At 36.6% G+C, this 17,152-nt stretch overlaps 1 protein-coding gene across 4 annotated transcripts in view; it reads left to right on the forward strand.

The window, feature by feature from the left end:
* LOC136805288 (neurofibromin-like) overlaps nt 1-17,152 on the forward strand; it is a 69,143-nt gene that overhangs the window by 49,012 nt on the left and 2,979 nt on the right. For all 4 annotated transcript variants that reach the window (XM_067061867.1, XM_067061866.1, XM_067061868.1 and 1 more), the window contains 25 exons: nt 294-341; nt 1,139-1,240; nt 2,173-2,307; nt 2,744-2,812; nt 3,190-3,307; nt 4,084-4,169; nt 4,497-4,594; nt 5,194-5,284; nt 5,663-5,749; nt 6,704-6,823; nt 7,051-7,168; nt 7,637-7,774; nt 8,022-8,090; nt 9,317-9,474; nt 9,646-9,707; nt 10,236-10,350; nt 10,824-10,904; nt 11,411-11,461; nt 11,885-11,974; nt 12,598-12,730; nt 14,090-14,174; nt 15,196-15,245; nt 15,579-15,871; nt 16,558-16,658; nt 16,996-17,138. In XM_067061867.1, coding sequence (XP_066917968.1) covers nt 294-341; nt 1,139-1,240; nt 2,173-2,307; nt 2,744-2,812; nt 3,190-3,307; nt 4,084-4,169; nt 4,497-4,594; nt 5,194-5,284; nt 5,663-5,749; nt 6,704-6,823; nt 7,051-7,168; nt 7,637-7,774; nt 8,022-8,090; nt 9,317-9,474; nt 9,646-9,707; nt 10,236-10,350; nt 10,824-10,904; nt 11,411-11,461; nt 11,885-11,974; nt 12,598-12,730; nt 14,090-14,174; nt 15,196-15,245; nt 15,579-15,871; nt 16,558-16,658; nt 16,996-17,138 — 2,641 coding nt within the window. The remainder of the gene's footprint in view (nt 1-293; nt 342-1,138; nt 1,241-2,172; nt 2,308-2,743; nt 2,813-3,189; nt 3,308-4,083; nt 4,170-4,496; nt 4,595-5,193; nt 5,285-5,662; nt 5,750-6,703; nt 6,824-7,050; nt 7,169-7,636; nt 7,775-8,021; nt 8,091-9,316; nt 9,475-9,645; nt 9,708-10,235; nt 10,351-10,823; nt 10,905-11,410; nt 11,462-11,884; nt 11,975-12,597; nt 12,731-14,089; nt 14,175-15,195; nt 15,246-15,578; nt 15,872-16,557; nt 16,659-16,995; nt 17,139-17,152) is intronic.

Consider the following 17,152-nt stretch of genomic DNA (forward strand, 5'->3'; position numbering starts at 1 on the left):
AAATCGACCCTTTGAGGGGTTTGATTTCGCAGTATAGTGAGTAAGGGGCATCTGATCTCGTCTTCTTCTTTTTGGGTTGCCAATCTCAAGAAGATTACCAAGATGTGTCTATCAAGTTTTAAAAAGTACCGAGTTTTTCTATTTTTGAGAAATAAATAATCAATTTGGGCCAATTTCTTCTAAATATACAATAACATATCGATCAACTACGATAAAGATCTTTCCGTTTAGAAAAGGAGAGTGCTACAACGCTCAAACACTATCATGTAATTATTTTACTTCATTTATTTCAGGTGTATTCTGCTTCAAAACCATCTGTAAAAGGGAGCTTTCTTGTTAAAGTAAGTTTACCATCTTTCGCTCTTTCATCGTGTCATCATTGCTATAATAGTGAGGTTAAGTACAAATACTCTCTCTCTCTCTCTCAGTACAAATACGGACAAATTTTCTCGAGCCTTCATTCGCGCACTTTTTTACAGGCTGATCGGAAAGCAAGCTAGACTTACCCCGCCTAGTATATCCGCTTTGTTTCTAGAACGGAAAATCGAGCGGAAATTCGTTCTGGAAGCAAAGCTGATTTCTTTACAGGGTAAGTCTAGCTTGCTTTCCGATCAGCCTGTAAAAAAGTGCCGTGGCGCGAATGAAGGCTAGAGAAAATTCGTCCGTCGTCGTGATTTATCCATCGATACTTAACCTCACTAATGTGAGCTCAATTCCGTCGATGAGAAATCATCTTTTATATTGAAATTGAGATCCATTTGTATTTATTTTGATCAAGCCAGAATCCTTGTGTGGGTTAAAATTGATGAGGGACGACTGTATATTCTTCAACCCAATTGGTTCATCCTCAAAGCAAAATATATATTTTTTATAAGAACATTCAAAGCTTTTGAACCGTCTTAGTTTTTTAGTTTAAGCCTAAAAATATTTTTTTCACATGTAACAGTATTTTTGACCATTTTCCCAAGAAATCGGATGTTCTACAGTCCGCAAAGCCTGCAAATGTTCTTGACTTGTTCTTAGTATTTTGACTCCTAAGCCTTATTTTCTTATATAGTTTGTTCTTATAAAATAACGTTTATTCTTATGAAATATTGGATAAAAGCAAAAAAGTTGTTTTTTTTCATTGTAAATGTAGATTGGACCACAGTCTATTCAACTACAAGCCTGTGAGCGTGTCAAAGTGTTGACATTCTCATGTCTACTCAACGACGTGTTTTATGCATCCGAAATTGAAAAGGTGACCATCATTCTTAGTCCATATATTGGGCTATTTCAGAAAAATTTGTACCCCCTATGTTGAAGGTGGTATTTTTTTAAAAAGGTGACCCCCTTTGATTTGTTTCCAATTTTTAAGGACCCCCTTGGATTTTTAACACGATTCTACTTCGACTTTTAATTTTCCAGACCACCCTGGACGTCACACCTCCTCAACATAGGGGGTACAGACTATTTCTGGAATAGCCCATTGAGGACGATTCCAATTCATAGTTTCAATAAGAGGGAAGGGAAAGAAGTAAAAAATCAAAATATAATAGCTGCATTCTTTTTCACCGTTCAACACATAGTTTCAATACTAAGAGGATTTGTAGCCGGGTAAGTCGATAGAGCATTCACCTTGCAATCCATGGGTACCCATGTACGCCATTGGTGTGGTGTTACCTCAGCAATTGTCGACCTCCTAGGTCTAGTGCAAATAGAAAAGGGGCAAGACTGCCTCACTACTTACTACTACACCAATTACCTAAGAGAAAATCACTATCTTAATATATCTTTGATAAAGCCCCTTCAGTCTATCTTTTACTTGAAATTTTTATTTGCATACTTGACGAAAATTTCTCTCGCTCGGTACCTGATAACCCGTCCTGCCGTTAGTTCGATTTTTTCCTTGTCCTCCGGACATATTTCCTTTCTTATAAAAAGTTTGGGTGAATATTTTCGAAGAAGGTTGTATTTTTTTGCCCGCCGCAATCTTTTCCAATAGCATATCATTTCCTCGTCTATTAGCAGAGTTAACAGTTCTTCCATCTCAGTTAAGCAGATTTCTGCATAATTCTCCAAATTTCAAGAATATGTGCTAATTTGGAAAATTGAATTTGGCATAAAAAGGGCCGGTGCTAAATTTGGGCCAATAAGCTACCCGAGCAATGATGTGCTTTTTCTCCACAATAGGCAAGTCATCAAGATGATGTATTGGATTTAGAATTCACAAGTCGTCGAACGGGCTTGAAATTCGTCACACCGCAGGCCGAAGAAATCGTCAACTCCATTTTACACGTTCAAGCTCGATGGAGACTTTCTCAACAGGTATCTGATGAACTTTTTTTCATTCTCTGATTTGATGGAATCATGGTAGCCAATCTGTTAGATATATAGTCCAACCAGAATTTTAGGAATACAATTGAGTCTCTTTAACTCGAACGGGGAACACAAATTTGTTCGAGTTAAGTAAATTTCGAGTTATAGAGTAAGGTTTATGAGGCATTGTTGACTGAAGGGACTAGAAAACTTGTTCGAGTTAAGGAGACATTCGATTATAGAAGTTCGAGTTAAAGAGGAGACTCTACTCTATTTTGGTTTGGCGAGAGTTGAGTTAGATAGGCAAGATAAAATTCTAAGATTTGTTATCTAGGAAGCAGAAAAAAGTTTGAATTACTTATGGAGGTAAAGCTATTTTGACTCTGCTGTATCAAATCATAAAAGACAGCAAATGTTACTGCATTTTACTTTTATTCTTTTGTAGGACAAAACGAAACACATGGCCAGTAAGAAGATGCGACCTAAGGATGTTCCAGGAACGCTATTAAACATGGTAAATTACTCACTCACTCAAAATGTTGTTGGAAAATCTAATTAACGATACATAAAAATAAGTCTAATTTGTATTTAAGAAGGTTTTGCGATTTTGGGTCAAATAAAATATTGATACCCCCTTTGACTGATTTTCGAGAAAAATTTTTTTAGATGTTCATCAATTAAATTTGAATGGGTTTATTTCGAGAACCACAATTTATTGGTAAAAAAGAAAAATCTCGTTAAGAATAATCATGTTTTAGTAGTATCACCAATGCAGATTATGTATTTCGCGAATGAGTTCGTTCAATCGCGCAATTAATACGCGAAATCCTATTATATCATATGATATCCTATTAAATTCTATCTTTCGCTGATTTCTTTCCTATATTTTAGTCTTTGATCAATCTTGGGAATCGAGACCCGAGTCTTCGTTTGGCTGCATACAACCTTCTATGTGCTTTGACAACGAACTTCTCACTACAAATTAATGAAAGACTGTGGGAAGCTAAAGGTATTTGTGCACTGATCTCTTACTACTTGCCTGGATTGGGCTTCTTATAATAACGGAGCGTGTCCGCCGTTTTGTTTTCTATTTTGCTTGGCGACCTACTTGGCGACCTACTTGATTCGAATGTTCTGACAACAAATCGAGGACGCTAAAAGTGCTGATTTTACCGTCGTCCTCAATCAATCAGGATCTAGACAAATAAAAGCTAATTGTCTCCATGGCAGTAAAACATACATAAACTCTCTAATATTAATAGACTGAGGTCGTTTATAATCCGTATAATACAATAATATTGTTGGTGTCATATAATAATAAAATAATCGTTCCTTCAATTACTAGTTTCGCTGAAATCTCTGTTATTTATTTATGTTGAGTCGTCTAGCATGCTACACTAGAATATCAAGTATTTGCTAAAAGTGTCCGGGGGGGGGCACTTTACTTAAGCGAATTGAGGGTATGGGTATATGCCGCCTTTAAGGATACCGTTTTTGGACCTCCAAAGCCCCACTATGGGTTGGAAAGACCAGAAAATCAAATTTCAGTCCCATTAAAGTTCGGGGAAAAAGGAAAATTTTTGCCTCTAAAAACATCGAAATTTGGTCAGTCAGGTTAGATTAGATTCTTTTCCCCCTTCTTTTCAGTTCTGCTAAGGGTCCGAGTGTCGAAAGTCGGGTGGCACATACCCGTCAGCTCGCAACCCTAGTACCAACACCCCCTCCGGATTTAAGTATTTTCTTCTGTTGTCCTTTTTTCAACCCTGTTTACTTTTTTTCTTTCAGGAGTTTGTATACCAGCAAACTGCACGCTTTTCATTAAAAGTATCAGCGAACAACTGGCATTGCGTGAACCCAACATGACTTTAGAGGTACCTGTAATTTTAAGTAAAGTGCAGTGTCTTTAACTCGAACCTCTTTAACTGAATGTCTCCTTAGCTCGTCCCTTCAGTTAACAATGCCTTATAAACCTTACTCCACAACTCCAAATTCCCTTAACTCGAACAAATTTGTGTTCCACATTCGAGTTATAGAGACGTCACTGTAACTTGATAATTCTTTTTCAGAAAATGCAGTAATCTAAACTTTTTTATCTTTGGAAAGCTCACTTGCAATTTTACCTTACAGGCCTTCTGATTGGTGCTCGAGTGTTTATTTTTATTTAAAAAAACTTAGTCCAACTCTCTATCTTTTTTCAGTTTTTAGACGAATGCATCAGCTGTTTCGCCAAATCTAACGACGAGTCACGGAATTTGTGTCTAAATTATATGGCTCCATGGTTCCCTAATCTTGCAAGGTTTGAATTTCATTCATTTTATTACAAAAACCATTAGAGAGGATGGGCAATGGTGAAAGGATCAATATTTACGCAGACTAAGTTTCGACCACGAGCGGTATTCCGATCAAAAGGTTGCGGGTTTGAACCATTGAGTTTAAAGCCCGAAGGGCTAGAGTTCAATCTCTAACCTTTCTCAGGCAAGAAAAAGTGAAGCCTTAAAAAATGCGCCGCTTTTTTTGACGACAGATTGAATCTATTAATTCCTTTGTTTACGATTGATATTTTTTTCGAAATTTAGCGGTAAATTTTAGTTTCAATCTTTCATTTGTGTAAAAACCAGGCGAGCCGCTCAAGGCCGCGCAACTTTGGTAGGATTTGTTGGCTTCAAATCCTACCAAGGAGATTGACTTCTAGCCCTTCGGGCTTATACTTCATTGGTTTGAACCCGGCTCAAATCGACCGCTTATAGCGACACCATCTTTTTTAACGTTGGTAATTGCCATTAAGACTCTAGAAATATGTTTTTTTTCAACGAGACTTCCTTTATCACTAACCACCGCCCATCACCGCCCCAGCCACTATCCTTCAATTACAATTGGTTTATGATCTTTTTACAGATATTGTGGTTTATCAAGGAACGATCCAAATAAACTACAAATGATGGAGATTGTGAAAAAGTTAATCGATCTTACTATCTCTAATCGTCAGGTAGGTTCGTTTTCTTATAAAAACCTGGTTTTGTATGACTTTACATAAGTATTTATTACCTAGAATTTCAAACGAATGTGCAATTTTTAATTGAGACTCCCAGAGAACCAACAAGGCTGTTATAAACCTAAAACCCCATTAATATTTAAAAAATGAAGGCGTACTCAATCTCGCTAATTCGAACTCGAAAGGAAAGGAATCAATTTACGTTCAAATTACAGAGAGATTGGAATAATAGAATTTCCAATTAGCGAGAGTCTATTGTATCTGACAGCTGTTTAGAAGTCATTTAACCAGAATTTTCTTGAAGAGATTCAATTATTAATCTTCCCAGTTTGACAAACCCTTTTATATATAAAACCTTTGTTTTCATTTCAGAACTACCCATTCATACAAGCGTCAGTGTGGGCGAATATTGGTAAAATACCAGACCTCCTCGACGTTGTGCTTGACCTTTTTATGAAGGTAAAGGGCTACATACACTACACAATATATTGTCAGGCAATATATTGATGATATATTGCTGAATGTCGACAATATATTGAAAAGGTGTCCGCAATATATTGTCAGCTCGATTGGCAATATTCCAACAATAAAGGGGGATTGTTTACAGAAAGAAAATTCCTTTTTATAATAGAGTACCAGTTGTTTACTTCGTACATTACGGTCCGCAAACCATATTGTCGAATATTGTTCGTCAATATATTGTGTAGTCTAAGTAGCCCTTAAAGAAGTGTTTTTTTTTTCTCTTCCTGTAGATATCTAGATCTCCTGTGAATTATCGTCGTTTTGCAAAAGATTTCCTTTACCGCACTAAGATTCTCTGACTTTTCCGAGATTTTTCTACTATTTTCCTGGCATAGCTGGCACTAGATTGGAAGGATTTTCTTTTAAAGGTACGTTCAGTTCTGATCTTTTTCTGGTAGAAAAGTGGCAGTGATTTAGTGCGGGAAGGGAATTTTATATAAAACGACGGTAGAGGACTTTTGGAGTATTGTCATCGTGTTCGTAAATAATGTTTTACCTATGGAAACACCCATTGTGTTAACCTAGAGAAAAATTATTTCAAATTTGAACGTGGACGTTTCCGTAAATACCATTACGTAATGAATATCATGAGTTTCCACCCACTTGCAACTGAGTATTCACGATATGCACCAACAAGATGTCTTCCACGGACCCAACAGCTGATTGGTTGCAATTTTACGTCACTAACCAATCAACTGTTTGGTCCGTGATGTAATGTCAGAAAACATTGCAACGGTGCATAATTGTCGATATAATCTGGCGACACTTTTCCCCCTTTATACTCGCGCAAGGGCTGTTTTGACTATAGATAAAAGACCTTCCAGAGCTATACAAATACAAAGTATATTTCAAAGGTTTCAATAAATTTCTTTGGTTTTTTACACACGACAGACGAGTACAGCCGGAGGATTCAACAGCGAGAAAGCAGAAGTACTGGCGGATACCAGTGTTACGTTAGCGTCTGCAAATGTCGCCCACGTATCCAAGAAAATACTCGACAAATTCCATACGGTATGTATCCGGTATCTATGAATTCTATCTGTGTTCTTTATATGCATCAGTCAAGATGACATCACATTATGTGTCATTACAAGCGATTTGAAATACAAATGAAATGGAATGGTAGTGAGAAGCTTTTGAATGTTCCTGGATGTTCCAAGGCACTCCTAAATCAAGGGAGCAACCAGGGACGCGATACCTTAATATGTTAGTTGTATCATATTTTTCAATTAAAACAGGTGATTGACCGAACGAGGATATCGCACGTCGAAAGTTTGGAAAGACATCTGATGTGGGACGATATTGCCATTTTGGCGCGCTATTTACTGATGTTATCATTCAACGACTCTTTAGACGGTAAGGTTAAGTAACGATAGATACACGTTTGTTTTTTTTTAAGAAACTAGTTTCACCAAGCAGCCTCAATGTTTCTTAAGAAATCGGCCTTTTGAGCCTTAAATGTTTCTTACATGTTTCTAAACTTTTTGACATAATCAGCCTATTTTTCATGCAAAGATTGGAAGGTTCTAAAAAACCGAGTTAAAAAATGTTATTTTCTCATTCTCAGCCTCAGCATGTTTCTTAGATGTTTCTTAGTTTTTAGGCATTCTGAGCCTCATGTTTCTTAAAAGTGTGTTTCTTAAAAAAAAAAAAAACGTGTAAATCAGGACGACGGACGAATTTTCTCTAGCCATTGCTCACGTCACGGAACTTTTCTTTAACCTGAAAGCAAGGCAGACTTGTCATCGCAAAAAAATCAACTTTGCTTCTAGAACGAATTTCTGTTTGATTTTTCTTTAAAAAAACGATCATTATTTTCTTTAGTATTGCAACATTTGCCAGACATTTTCCACATCGTGACGTTGTTGGTATCATCCGGTCCTGTATCATTACGGGCTTCCATCCACGGTCTTGTCATCAATTCTTTGCAAAGTTTGTTAACTTGTGAAATGAAATTGAGTGGTAAGAACATCCAAAATTTTTGAAGCCCTTGGATGTTTTCAATGCTCTTATTTATTAATATTTTTGGTCCATTTTCCTAATAAATCAGATTTTTTAGAGCCCTCAAAACCTTAAAATGTTCTTAACTTGTTCTTAACATATTGGCCATCGAAGCCTCATATTCTTATATAGTCTGCTCTTATAAAAAACGTGTATTAAATTATGACGACAAAACACAATTAATTCAAGCTTATTATTTATTTTTTAGATAAAACTCAATTACTGATACGAAAGAAGTTGGAAGACCTTTCATTACAGAAGTTCTACCTTCTTTTTGGTAAGTAGTACCGCGTTGTGATATCTAGTAATTTTTTTTGTGCTAAAAACACATTTACCAGACAATTTTAAGACTCGGAAAAATCCAGTTAGGGACTTACTTCAAGCAAACCTCAAGCAAGCTGTTTGTTCCTAACTGACATAAATTTCACCCACGAAACAAAAAACTATGCGCAGGTCTAAATGAGAACTACTTGAAAACTTTGAGTTTTCAAGTTGTTACTAAACCACCCTATACATTACATATTCTTTCTACCATTTCTAATAAAAAATGGCTGATCGTGGGTGAAAATGACGTCAAACGGAATCTGCCTATTGCTCTTCGAAGCCACTAAGGATCAACACAGGCACCGGGGGGGTACTACCCTTGTCGACCGACGGGGGTGCTCCGCTGAGGTTCGAAAAATGGACCCTACGTGGGACTCGAAATTTGCGAAAAAAGTGACCCTACGTGGGACTGAAATTCCAAAATTTTCTCAAATTTTCTACTTTTCCCCCAAATTTTCCAAAAAAAGGCACCCTACGAGGGACTGATTTTTCTACTTTGGTGTTTTTGCGACCCTACCTGGGACTCGTGGAGGTTAAAAAAGGTACCCTGACCAGCGGAGCATCCCCGTAACCCATTTTGCCCCAGTACCCCCCCCCCCTTCCCGGACACAGGCATCATTACCATTAATAGCCAATGAATGTTTTCGCTATTTTTGTAATCATAATTCATAAGAATTACAATGAATCATATTACCAGTAATTTTTATCTGATATTCCGATGGCAAATTGGTGGCCGCCCGCGCTAAAGCTCTAAAATAAGAAGCCAATTTCCCACATTTGGTTGTGAGTTCGATCCTCGGTTATCGCCAAATCAGTGAGTGAGAAGCTTAGATTGGGTAATGTAATCAGGGTTGTAAGTAAATAGAAGATGCGAGTAGGTTTCGCACTCACTCTCCTTCAGCATTCGACTACTCAAAGTTCTAGCTCGAATAGAAAAAGGGGTACACTCCCTCACAGCCGCTGATAATCACCAGATGAATATATAGTTGACGTTCTACTATTCGATACGCTCCCTTATTCGATAACATTAAAAGTCACCGTCAACAAGAAACTCTCATAAACGAAATTCTACTATTCGATGCGCTCCTTTATTCGACGAAAATTCTATTCCCCTTGAAAATCGAATTCGAGAGCATGAACTGTACTTACTTACTTACTTCAATATCGAATTATTCACAGGTATTTCGAACGTGAAATCGACACCAGTCAAAGCGTTCGTCACGCAAACCAAAGTCAATCGAACATTTTATTCGAAACTGAAATCAAGAGAAGCTGACACTGAAATCTCCTTATCTTCGCTGGAAGTCATTGCAGAAACCTTACTGTCAATCGTTGAGGTAATAATACAGATTTTGAAGCCTTAGGATGCTCTTAACTTTTTGAGTTTTAAGCCCTAAAAATGTTCTTAACATGTTCTTATTTTCATCATTTCGCGAGTATTTTTGTCCATTTTTCTAAAAAATTGAGTGTTATTAGAGCCAAATGACGTGTATTTTTTTTCAATTTAGGCTTGTTGCAAAGATTTGAAAAACGAAAACTGGATCGACCGATGGACAGCACTTTGTTCAAGGTAACACCACGGAAATTACGTAATCTTTATTCAGACTCGATAGACCTTTTCATAAATTACATCACGAACATCACTTGCCTCGTATTCAAACAATTACCATGGTGATTATGTCCCTTTAGACATTAAATGATTTTTTTATAAATAGAAAGTAGTCTTAATAAAATCCGCTGTGAGTTAATCACCTTGGTAATAATTTCAAAACGAGGCAAGTGATGTTCGTGACTTAATCTATGAAAAGGCCGATTGCCGGTCTCGAAATAACGGTCAGAGATTGATCCTTTTCGACTCAACGAACTCATAATATTCACGCTAAACCAACCCTAAATCGGACATTATGTTCTTACCCACTTGAAATTGTTATTTTAGTCACGAGTAGACTTTTCTAGAGCAGTCAACTCGAATTTTTATGTAATTCGAACTAAAATATTGATGCCTTCGGCTGAAAAGTGGTTTAAATTATTCTCTGTGATTCGAATCTTTCTCTAATTCGAATAGTCGAGAGTCAACTGAACTTTTTTCTTCATCCAGTCACTGTTACGATTACAATCCAGCCATTCAACCACGTTGCAATGTTGTGTTGGGAGTGATCAGTAAAGAAAGCAAAGAAGATGATATCAACAGGGCACTTGATGTTTTGACTAAGGTAAAAATAATATGGTGACCTAGTGGTTTTTTGGTAAAGGTGTATCTATCTTAAGGAGTGATCAGATGGTTTGAGGTATTTGACATGTAGATTCCTTTTATTGTCCTCAGCAGGACCTTAAGATATTTTTGCCTGATTACTTCCCAAAGTTGAAACATTCAAGTTTTTGACTTTTTAGTAAAGAAAACAATACAATTTCACCTATGCTATTTCTAGCATTCGAATAACTAGTTTATAACTAATTTAACGTTACATTACTTCGATGCAAGGGAATATTACCTTTTTACAAGAGCTCTCATACACTATTTTGTTTTCGATAGCGTCGTCGAAAAAATATATATTTATATTTTTCGTTACCACTGTCCTTAAAAGCTGACCGCGCCAGTAAGGGCTGATAAGTTTATTGAATTTTAGTTGATTTGGTAATCAAATAACCAAACACATATATCCAATAATGGATTTTGATTTTCTAGGCGACTGGTGTTTATCAAGATTTCAATTTAGCGGAAGCCACGCTGATGTGCTTGGCCAAATATCAAGCTCTCCTTAAAAAGGTAAGTTGTGTAAGCCTAGGACTGAAAAAAAACATACCACAGACCTGGTTGTACCCTCTCCACGCACAAAAGATTTGCCCAAAAGTTCCTGGTGGGAGAAATACTCTGAAATTGCATCCCAATTAGAAGCCCTAAGTAGATTTTTTGGCTGTACACAATAGAATTCGAAATCCCCACTCCTAGCAAGAAGGGATTCAGTTTATCATCACCACTAGCCAGAAATTCTCAATTGATCACTGAGACAGTGATGTCAGTACAGATCAGTGTGTTTTATCAAAACCAGCAATCATTAAAGTACTCTCGGGATACCTAATAGCCGGGGGGGTTGGAATAAGCGGGGGGGGCTTGGAAAAAATCTCAAAACTTAATAAGCGGGGGGGGAAGGGGTTTGGAATAAAAATGTCCTGGGTGGAAAATTTTCGAAAAATTAATTAGTGGGGGGACGGCTATTAGGTACCCAAGAGTACATGTATCAGATGTTTTAACTTCCTCTGTTTGTTTTTTAGGATTCGAGTTTCCACAAAATATTGTTTTGGGTTGCAGTCAGTGTTCTACAGGTTTGGACTCTCACGCTTCCTTTAACTTATTGGACGTCCCTTTACAACTTTTTAAAGAACCAATGAATTTTTGTTCGGGCTCGGTTGCTCTTATTTTTCTGCTACTTTGAGCCTCCAATTATCCTTAACCTAATACTTGAGACTTTATATCCAATTTTCAATTATTATAATTCAGCCATTCAAGACTTGTTCTAAAATTATTCTTAAATTGTCCTAATTTATTCATATATTTGAATCCTTCTTATAACATTGTTCCTATAAAATAGAGCATACTGTATGTTGATCTAATGACGAAGTTCCTTATCTTTTTTCGTCAATCCTCTTCAGAGAAATGATGATAGCGATTTCTTCACGGTCAGAATCGCATACCTCGTTACTATCGGAAAATCAATGAAATAATGTTTTCTTTTCTTTTGTTTCCAGTTTGGTGAACAAAGTCTTTACCCAGCAGCGCTTTGTCTACTTGAACAAAATCTGTATGTCTCCCAAGAAAACAATTTGTACACTGTCAATGTAAGTCCAATTTGTCAACATTTAGCCTACCAGCATCCGTTCTCTGTTTTGTTTTGTTTAGAAAGAATGTGAATTGGCCAAACAAATCACGTCCGATTGGCCATTTTTGGCTGAGGAAGTTTTTTGAGCTGAGAAGGGACCGTCCATATAGAACGTACGCAGTGAAGTTGGGAGGGAGGTTTAGCAAAAAGCGTACGTCTATTGTTTGAATGACGTGAGCAAGAAATAAGTATATAGATTTGACAAGATATTGTGGCTTCACCGATAAAGTAATACACGGGTTAAGATCTCTGTTTTGATTCAGTGTAATCTATAAACGAACTCTCTTCTGATTAAATACTTAAGAGGCGTGGTTTTTTTTTTAGCAAATCTTAGATTGTTTACTTGGTTCCTTCAAAATTATACGGAAACTTTTCGAAATTCGTGAATTCGTGTTTTATCTTGGAAGACCCGCCCTTATACAATGTTGAAAAGCTCTTTCGTTTCACACGGATATCCGTCTCAACGAAGTATACAAAGAGGTATACAAAATTAAACAACAATCTCACCGGAACATATGCTAATTTGCTTGCTTTGAATAGTGCTTATAATTTGAATTAATTACTTTGTTTCACTTTCTGTAGACTTTACAATCATCTCTCTTGGAATATCGAAATGACATCGCATACCATTGGATTTTTAAACAACTTGATCATATTTGTGGATTGAGCTTCTCTTCCTCCTTCGATTTCGCGCTCGCTGCGCTATTACTCAAAGGTGAGTATTGCTTCGTCACCAATCCGTAAATTAAATGACATCATTTGACGTATATCCTACAATTTTCTTACACAGCATTTTTAAAGAAAAGAAAGAATGACTTTCTCCCCTTTCGGTACCAAACGAGCACAAATATTGTGAAATTCTTTTGTTTGAACTATGCTTTGTCAGCATAGAGACGTGTCATATCATAAAAATAATACCTTTAAAGTTTACACAACCCAGCTAAGAGAATAACCACTTTCACTCTCGACTTTTTTTTCGGGTGGGGTAAAAAAACACATAGGCATGAGTTGCGGCGCTCCTGCGTCTACGCTCCTACACACCGGTTGGGTTAACCCTTAAGCTGGGAGCAAACCGTCAAACATTGTTCTTCAAACATCGTGACGTTTCATGTTTGAAATCGAAACACGGACGGTTTGCGGGGTCAAAATTCGTATCATTTCAACAAAGAAATCTCAAAAAATGTTTGAAACAATGTTTGAGCAAGTTCATAATTTGTTCAAACAAATGAAGTCGTTCTATTGACGTTTTCCATTCCAAACCAAAACTGACGTTATAAAAGAAGACGCCACATTGCTAAAAAAATGTTTGAAGAGTCCCCGCAAACTATCAAACTTAAAAACCTCAAATGTTTGAAGAGCCATGTTTTACGGTTTGCTCCCAGCTTTAGAACTGATTAGTGAAAATTTGTCTTGCTGAAAAGAATTAGACATTCTAACTACCATAAAGTGACAAACGGAACTGTTTTAGAAACAGTATAACAATTTTTGGTTAACTAAATTAAATACCTTAAAACTGACTGGGGGTGCTGCTTGAGGTCCATCGAAAGAGGTTCTTCATGTTTTGCTGATTATTCAACTTCCGCCATTATGGATGCAAATGTTCGATTGTTTGAACAGAACGTTTGCTTCTAAAATTTAAATTTTACATAGGTTTCCCGTTTCAAATTTTTTACATCTTTATTAACCGAAATTAATGCTTTAAACGTCGAATTACAAGATCTTTTTTCGAGCTGGCGAAGGAAACCATTTCATTTGGACAATTTAGTTAGGTGAAAGTGATTAAATTGTAAATTTCGTCGGGGAAAAGTGACGAAAATGCCACTCACGACGAAAAAAAACCCCGACTGAATAAAACTCCGACATTTTTTTCCCCGATAAGGTATTCAAAAACAAAACTTTTAACAGGACATGAAAAACCTCTATCCATGATATGCACCATTGCAATGTCTTCCGAGGACGTAAAATCAGTCAATACGTCACTTTCAACCAATCAGCCGTCCGTGGAAGACATTGCAATGTTGCATATCCTGAATAGACCACGGAGAGAATAACCGAGAATTATTTATCTTTCTAGGTTTACGTCATCCATCTGCGAAAACGAAGTCGTCGGCTATCAGGATATTGCATTACCTACTGACCATATGTTCCAAAGCTCAAGGGTATGCTTTGCTCTTTTTTATTTCATCTTGTCCACTCGCCCGGGGTCCACTTAAGGCCTTTGAAGATTCTAGTTGTTTTTGGATGGTGAAAGTAGGGTAAAGAAATTCTTTAATTGAAAATAAGGAATTGAAATCTTTTATTCATGTAGGTTTCACTCTCATAATTATGGTATAGTTTTGTTGTCTTTTTCAAAATGGCGACCTTGTCAAGTGCTCGTTGTCTACTTCACTTGACTCAGCGTCATCAAAAATTATCAAAAAGCAAAGTTCAGCCAGAAGTAGACTCTTGTTTGATTTTTGTGCACTGACATTCATGATATGACATCCAAAGGGACCACCACACCTACTCTAAATAAGGGCGCTTGAAATAGCTTAATTTTTGGTCCAGCTTAGAACATTTCGTTACAGTGCATTATCATTTTTCTGTCGCTGTCCGTGGTGCTGTATGTCCGTTGTTGAAAAAGAAGCGCTTTGTCAATACAAGTTCATTTTGGAAAAAACGGCGCCTCGCAAAAATTACTGCACTTCGAAAACTTTGATTTCTGGTACGAAGTGTACGCATTGCGAACAAACATTCGACTATTGCTATGTCGCTGGACCATCATACGCCGCTTCGGTTTCTTGTTGTGTCTTGGAACATCGATAGGAAATGTAAAAATTGTTTCCATTAACCTTAACTAGCTTGTGCTTTTCTAATTGACCCTTCCAGAAAATGTCCGTACATGGGGGGCGGAGGATATAGTGTCCGGGGGGTAGTGAAAATCTACAAAATTTGCCTTGTCCGGGCTTGGCTTGCCTTTTCACTTGCTCTATATTTGTCTTGCTCTGTTTGAGGGTAATTTTGAATGGCTAGGGGGTCAACCGATGCTTGTCCAGGGTGGTACACCTACTGTCCGGGGGATCAAATGTCACAATTTCCAAGGGGTCAATTTCCAGAAAATGTTATATCCTCCACCAATTTTCATATCTTGACTTTCAATGTTTTCTTAATCCATGCTTTTGCTTTCTCTCTCTCTAACAGGACCAAAGAAAAGTTTGAAGTGAACAAACACACTGTACCATACTTAGCAGGTCAGTATGAGTCATCTATTATTGATTGATTGATTGATTGATTGATTGATTGATTGATTGATTGATTGATTTGATTTTTGATTGATTTATAGATTTTTTGATTGATTTATAGATTTTTTGATTGATTGATTTGATTTTTGATTGATTTATAGATTTTTTGATTGATTGATTTGATTTTTGATTGATTGATTGATTTTTGATTGATTGATTGATTGATTGATTGATTTGTCGATATATTTTATTGTCTAAAAGTAAAGCAAATGAACATAAAGAGATGAGGGATGAAATTAAGATGAATATTACGAAGCAAATTTATTTCCCTTTTCTCTCCAGTACTAATGTCAGTCAGTGACGAAGTCTTATCCAAACTCAACAACGAAAGACCAGTCTACACCCCAAGCAACTTCAAAACGCTCAAACGTCTGAAATCCAAGAAAACGATAGACGTTTCTAGGAGAGATAGCGCACCATCCGTTGTCATAACGACTAGCTCACAAGTCGATTCGGATAGCGCGCAAAAGCAACAAAAGCGACAGATCGATTTCGATACAGGGACATACAATTGTTTGCTGAACCCCCGGATATTGGATACAGAGAATTATCAAGTCCTCTTGGTCGTTATATTGGTAAGTTTTTTATTTGTTTTACAAACTATGCTGAGATCATGGTTTTTTCGTCAATATTGTATAGACCCTCCTGGATTTTTGGGAAAGTTTTAAGGCACTTTATTAGATTTTTATTTAAATGTCAGAGATCTTCTCTGGATCTTGACCCTTGATTTTCCGAGTTTTAGATTCTTGAAAAAAACAAAAACAGCGAGTCAAGATTAATTCGAAGATCTACCCACTATAACTTAAAACTTTTAGCTAAACGTCATTTAATTAACGGTATGAGATATTTTGCCTGCAGATTCCTTTCATGGTATTGAGTAAAAGTTTCAAATCATTTTCACCTCACTCGAGATATTCAAGTTACAAGTTTTTAACTTTTAGCAAGAAAAAAATAGAATTATGACGAAGAACCCAAACTCAAATTGTCATATCTCGATTTTATATTTGACTTGGGAAAATATATTTTGAGGTTTTCCCGATGACCAAAGAAAGATACAGGCAAAAGATATGAACCCATCTGATTTATCCCTCTGAGTCCTTTAAAGTGGGGTCTGCCGAGGGTACAAAATACCGGAATACCGGGAATTTGTTCTTAAAATATGGCGTATCGGCCAAAAATTTCTCGGAAGCCTCTTTAAGCTAAAATTGTATAAATAGAATTATCTGTTGAAGAAAATGCTTGTCGTTATTTTCAACTTCAGTCTACCATGTTGGATCATTCGATGGACGACTTTGAAGGAAGAATTATTTTGGAAGTTTTGGCTGAAGCTTCATCACTTTATACAGATATCTTCCCTGTAACGTAAGTTTAAGAAAAAATGCGATGATACTAAAGATTTTGTATACTTAACTGACACACAATGTTGTTTCAACGTTTATCTAATGTTATATAATGTCCATATAACGTTAGATGAACGTTGAAACAACGTTGCGCCCCGTACCTTCTAGAAGAGTTTATTATGTTTGTAGTATTTTTTCCCCTTAGAGGTCACTCTCATATCGATGTTTACTAATGGACGATAGACTAAACGTTATTTTGACGTTAGTCGTGGGAAAAGTCATTATGTGAGTGGCCTCTTAGTGTAGCTGTTTGTTCTTTATATGAGAAAATCATGGTTTTATTTCGTTCGTTTCAACAGGTTTTCAATACTGCATCGTAAGCTGTGCAACGTTCTTACGCATTCAGAAGATCAGGAAACCCTAACAGCAGCTCAAAAGATTGTACAATCAACATCACACAATAATATGGACAAACCTTATCTTAAACTCCAACATTTAACTTGTAAGTTTAAGGAC

The sequence above is a fragment of the Clytia hemisphaerica genome, unplaced genomic scaffold (assembly GCF_902728285.1).
Source record: "Clytia hemisphaerica strain Z4C2 unplaced genomic scaffold, Clytia hemisphaerica genome assembly, whole genome shotgun sequence".
NCBI lineage: Eukaryota > Metazoa > Cnidaria > Hydrozoa > Leptothecata > Clytiidae > Clytia > Clytia hemisphaerica.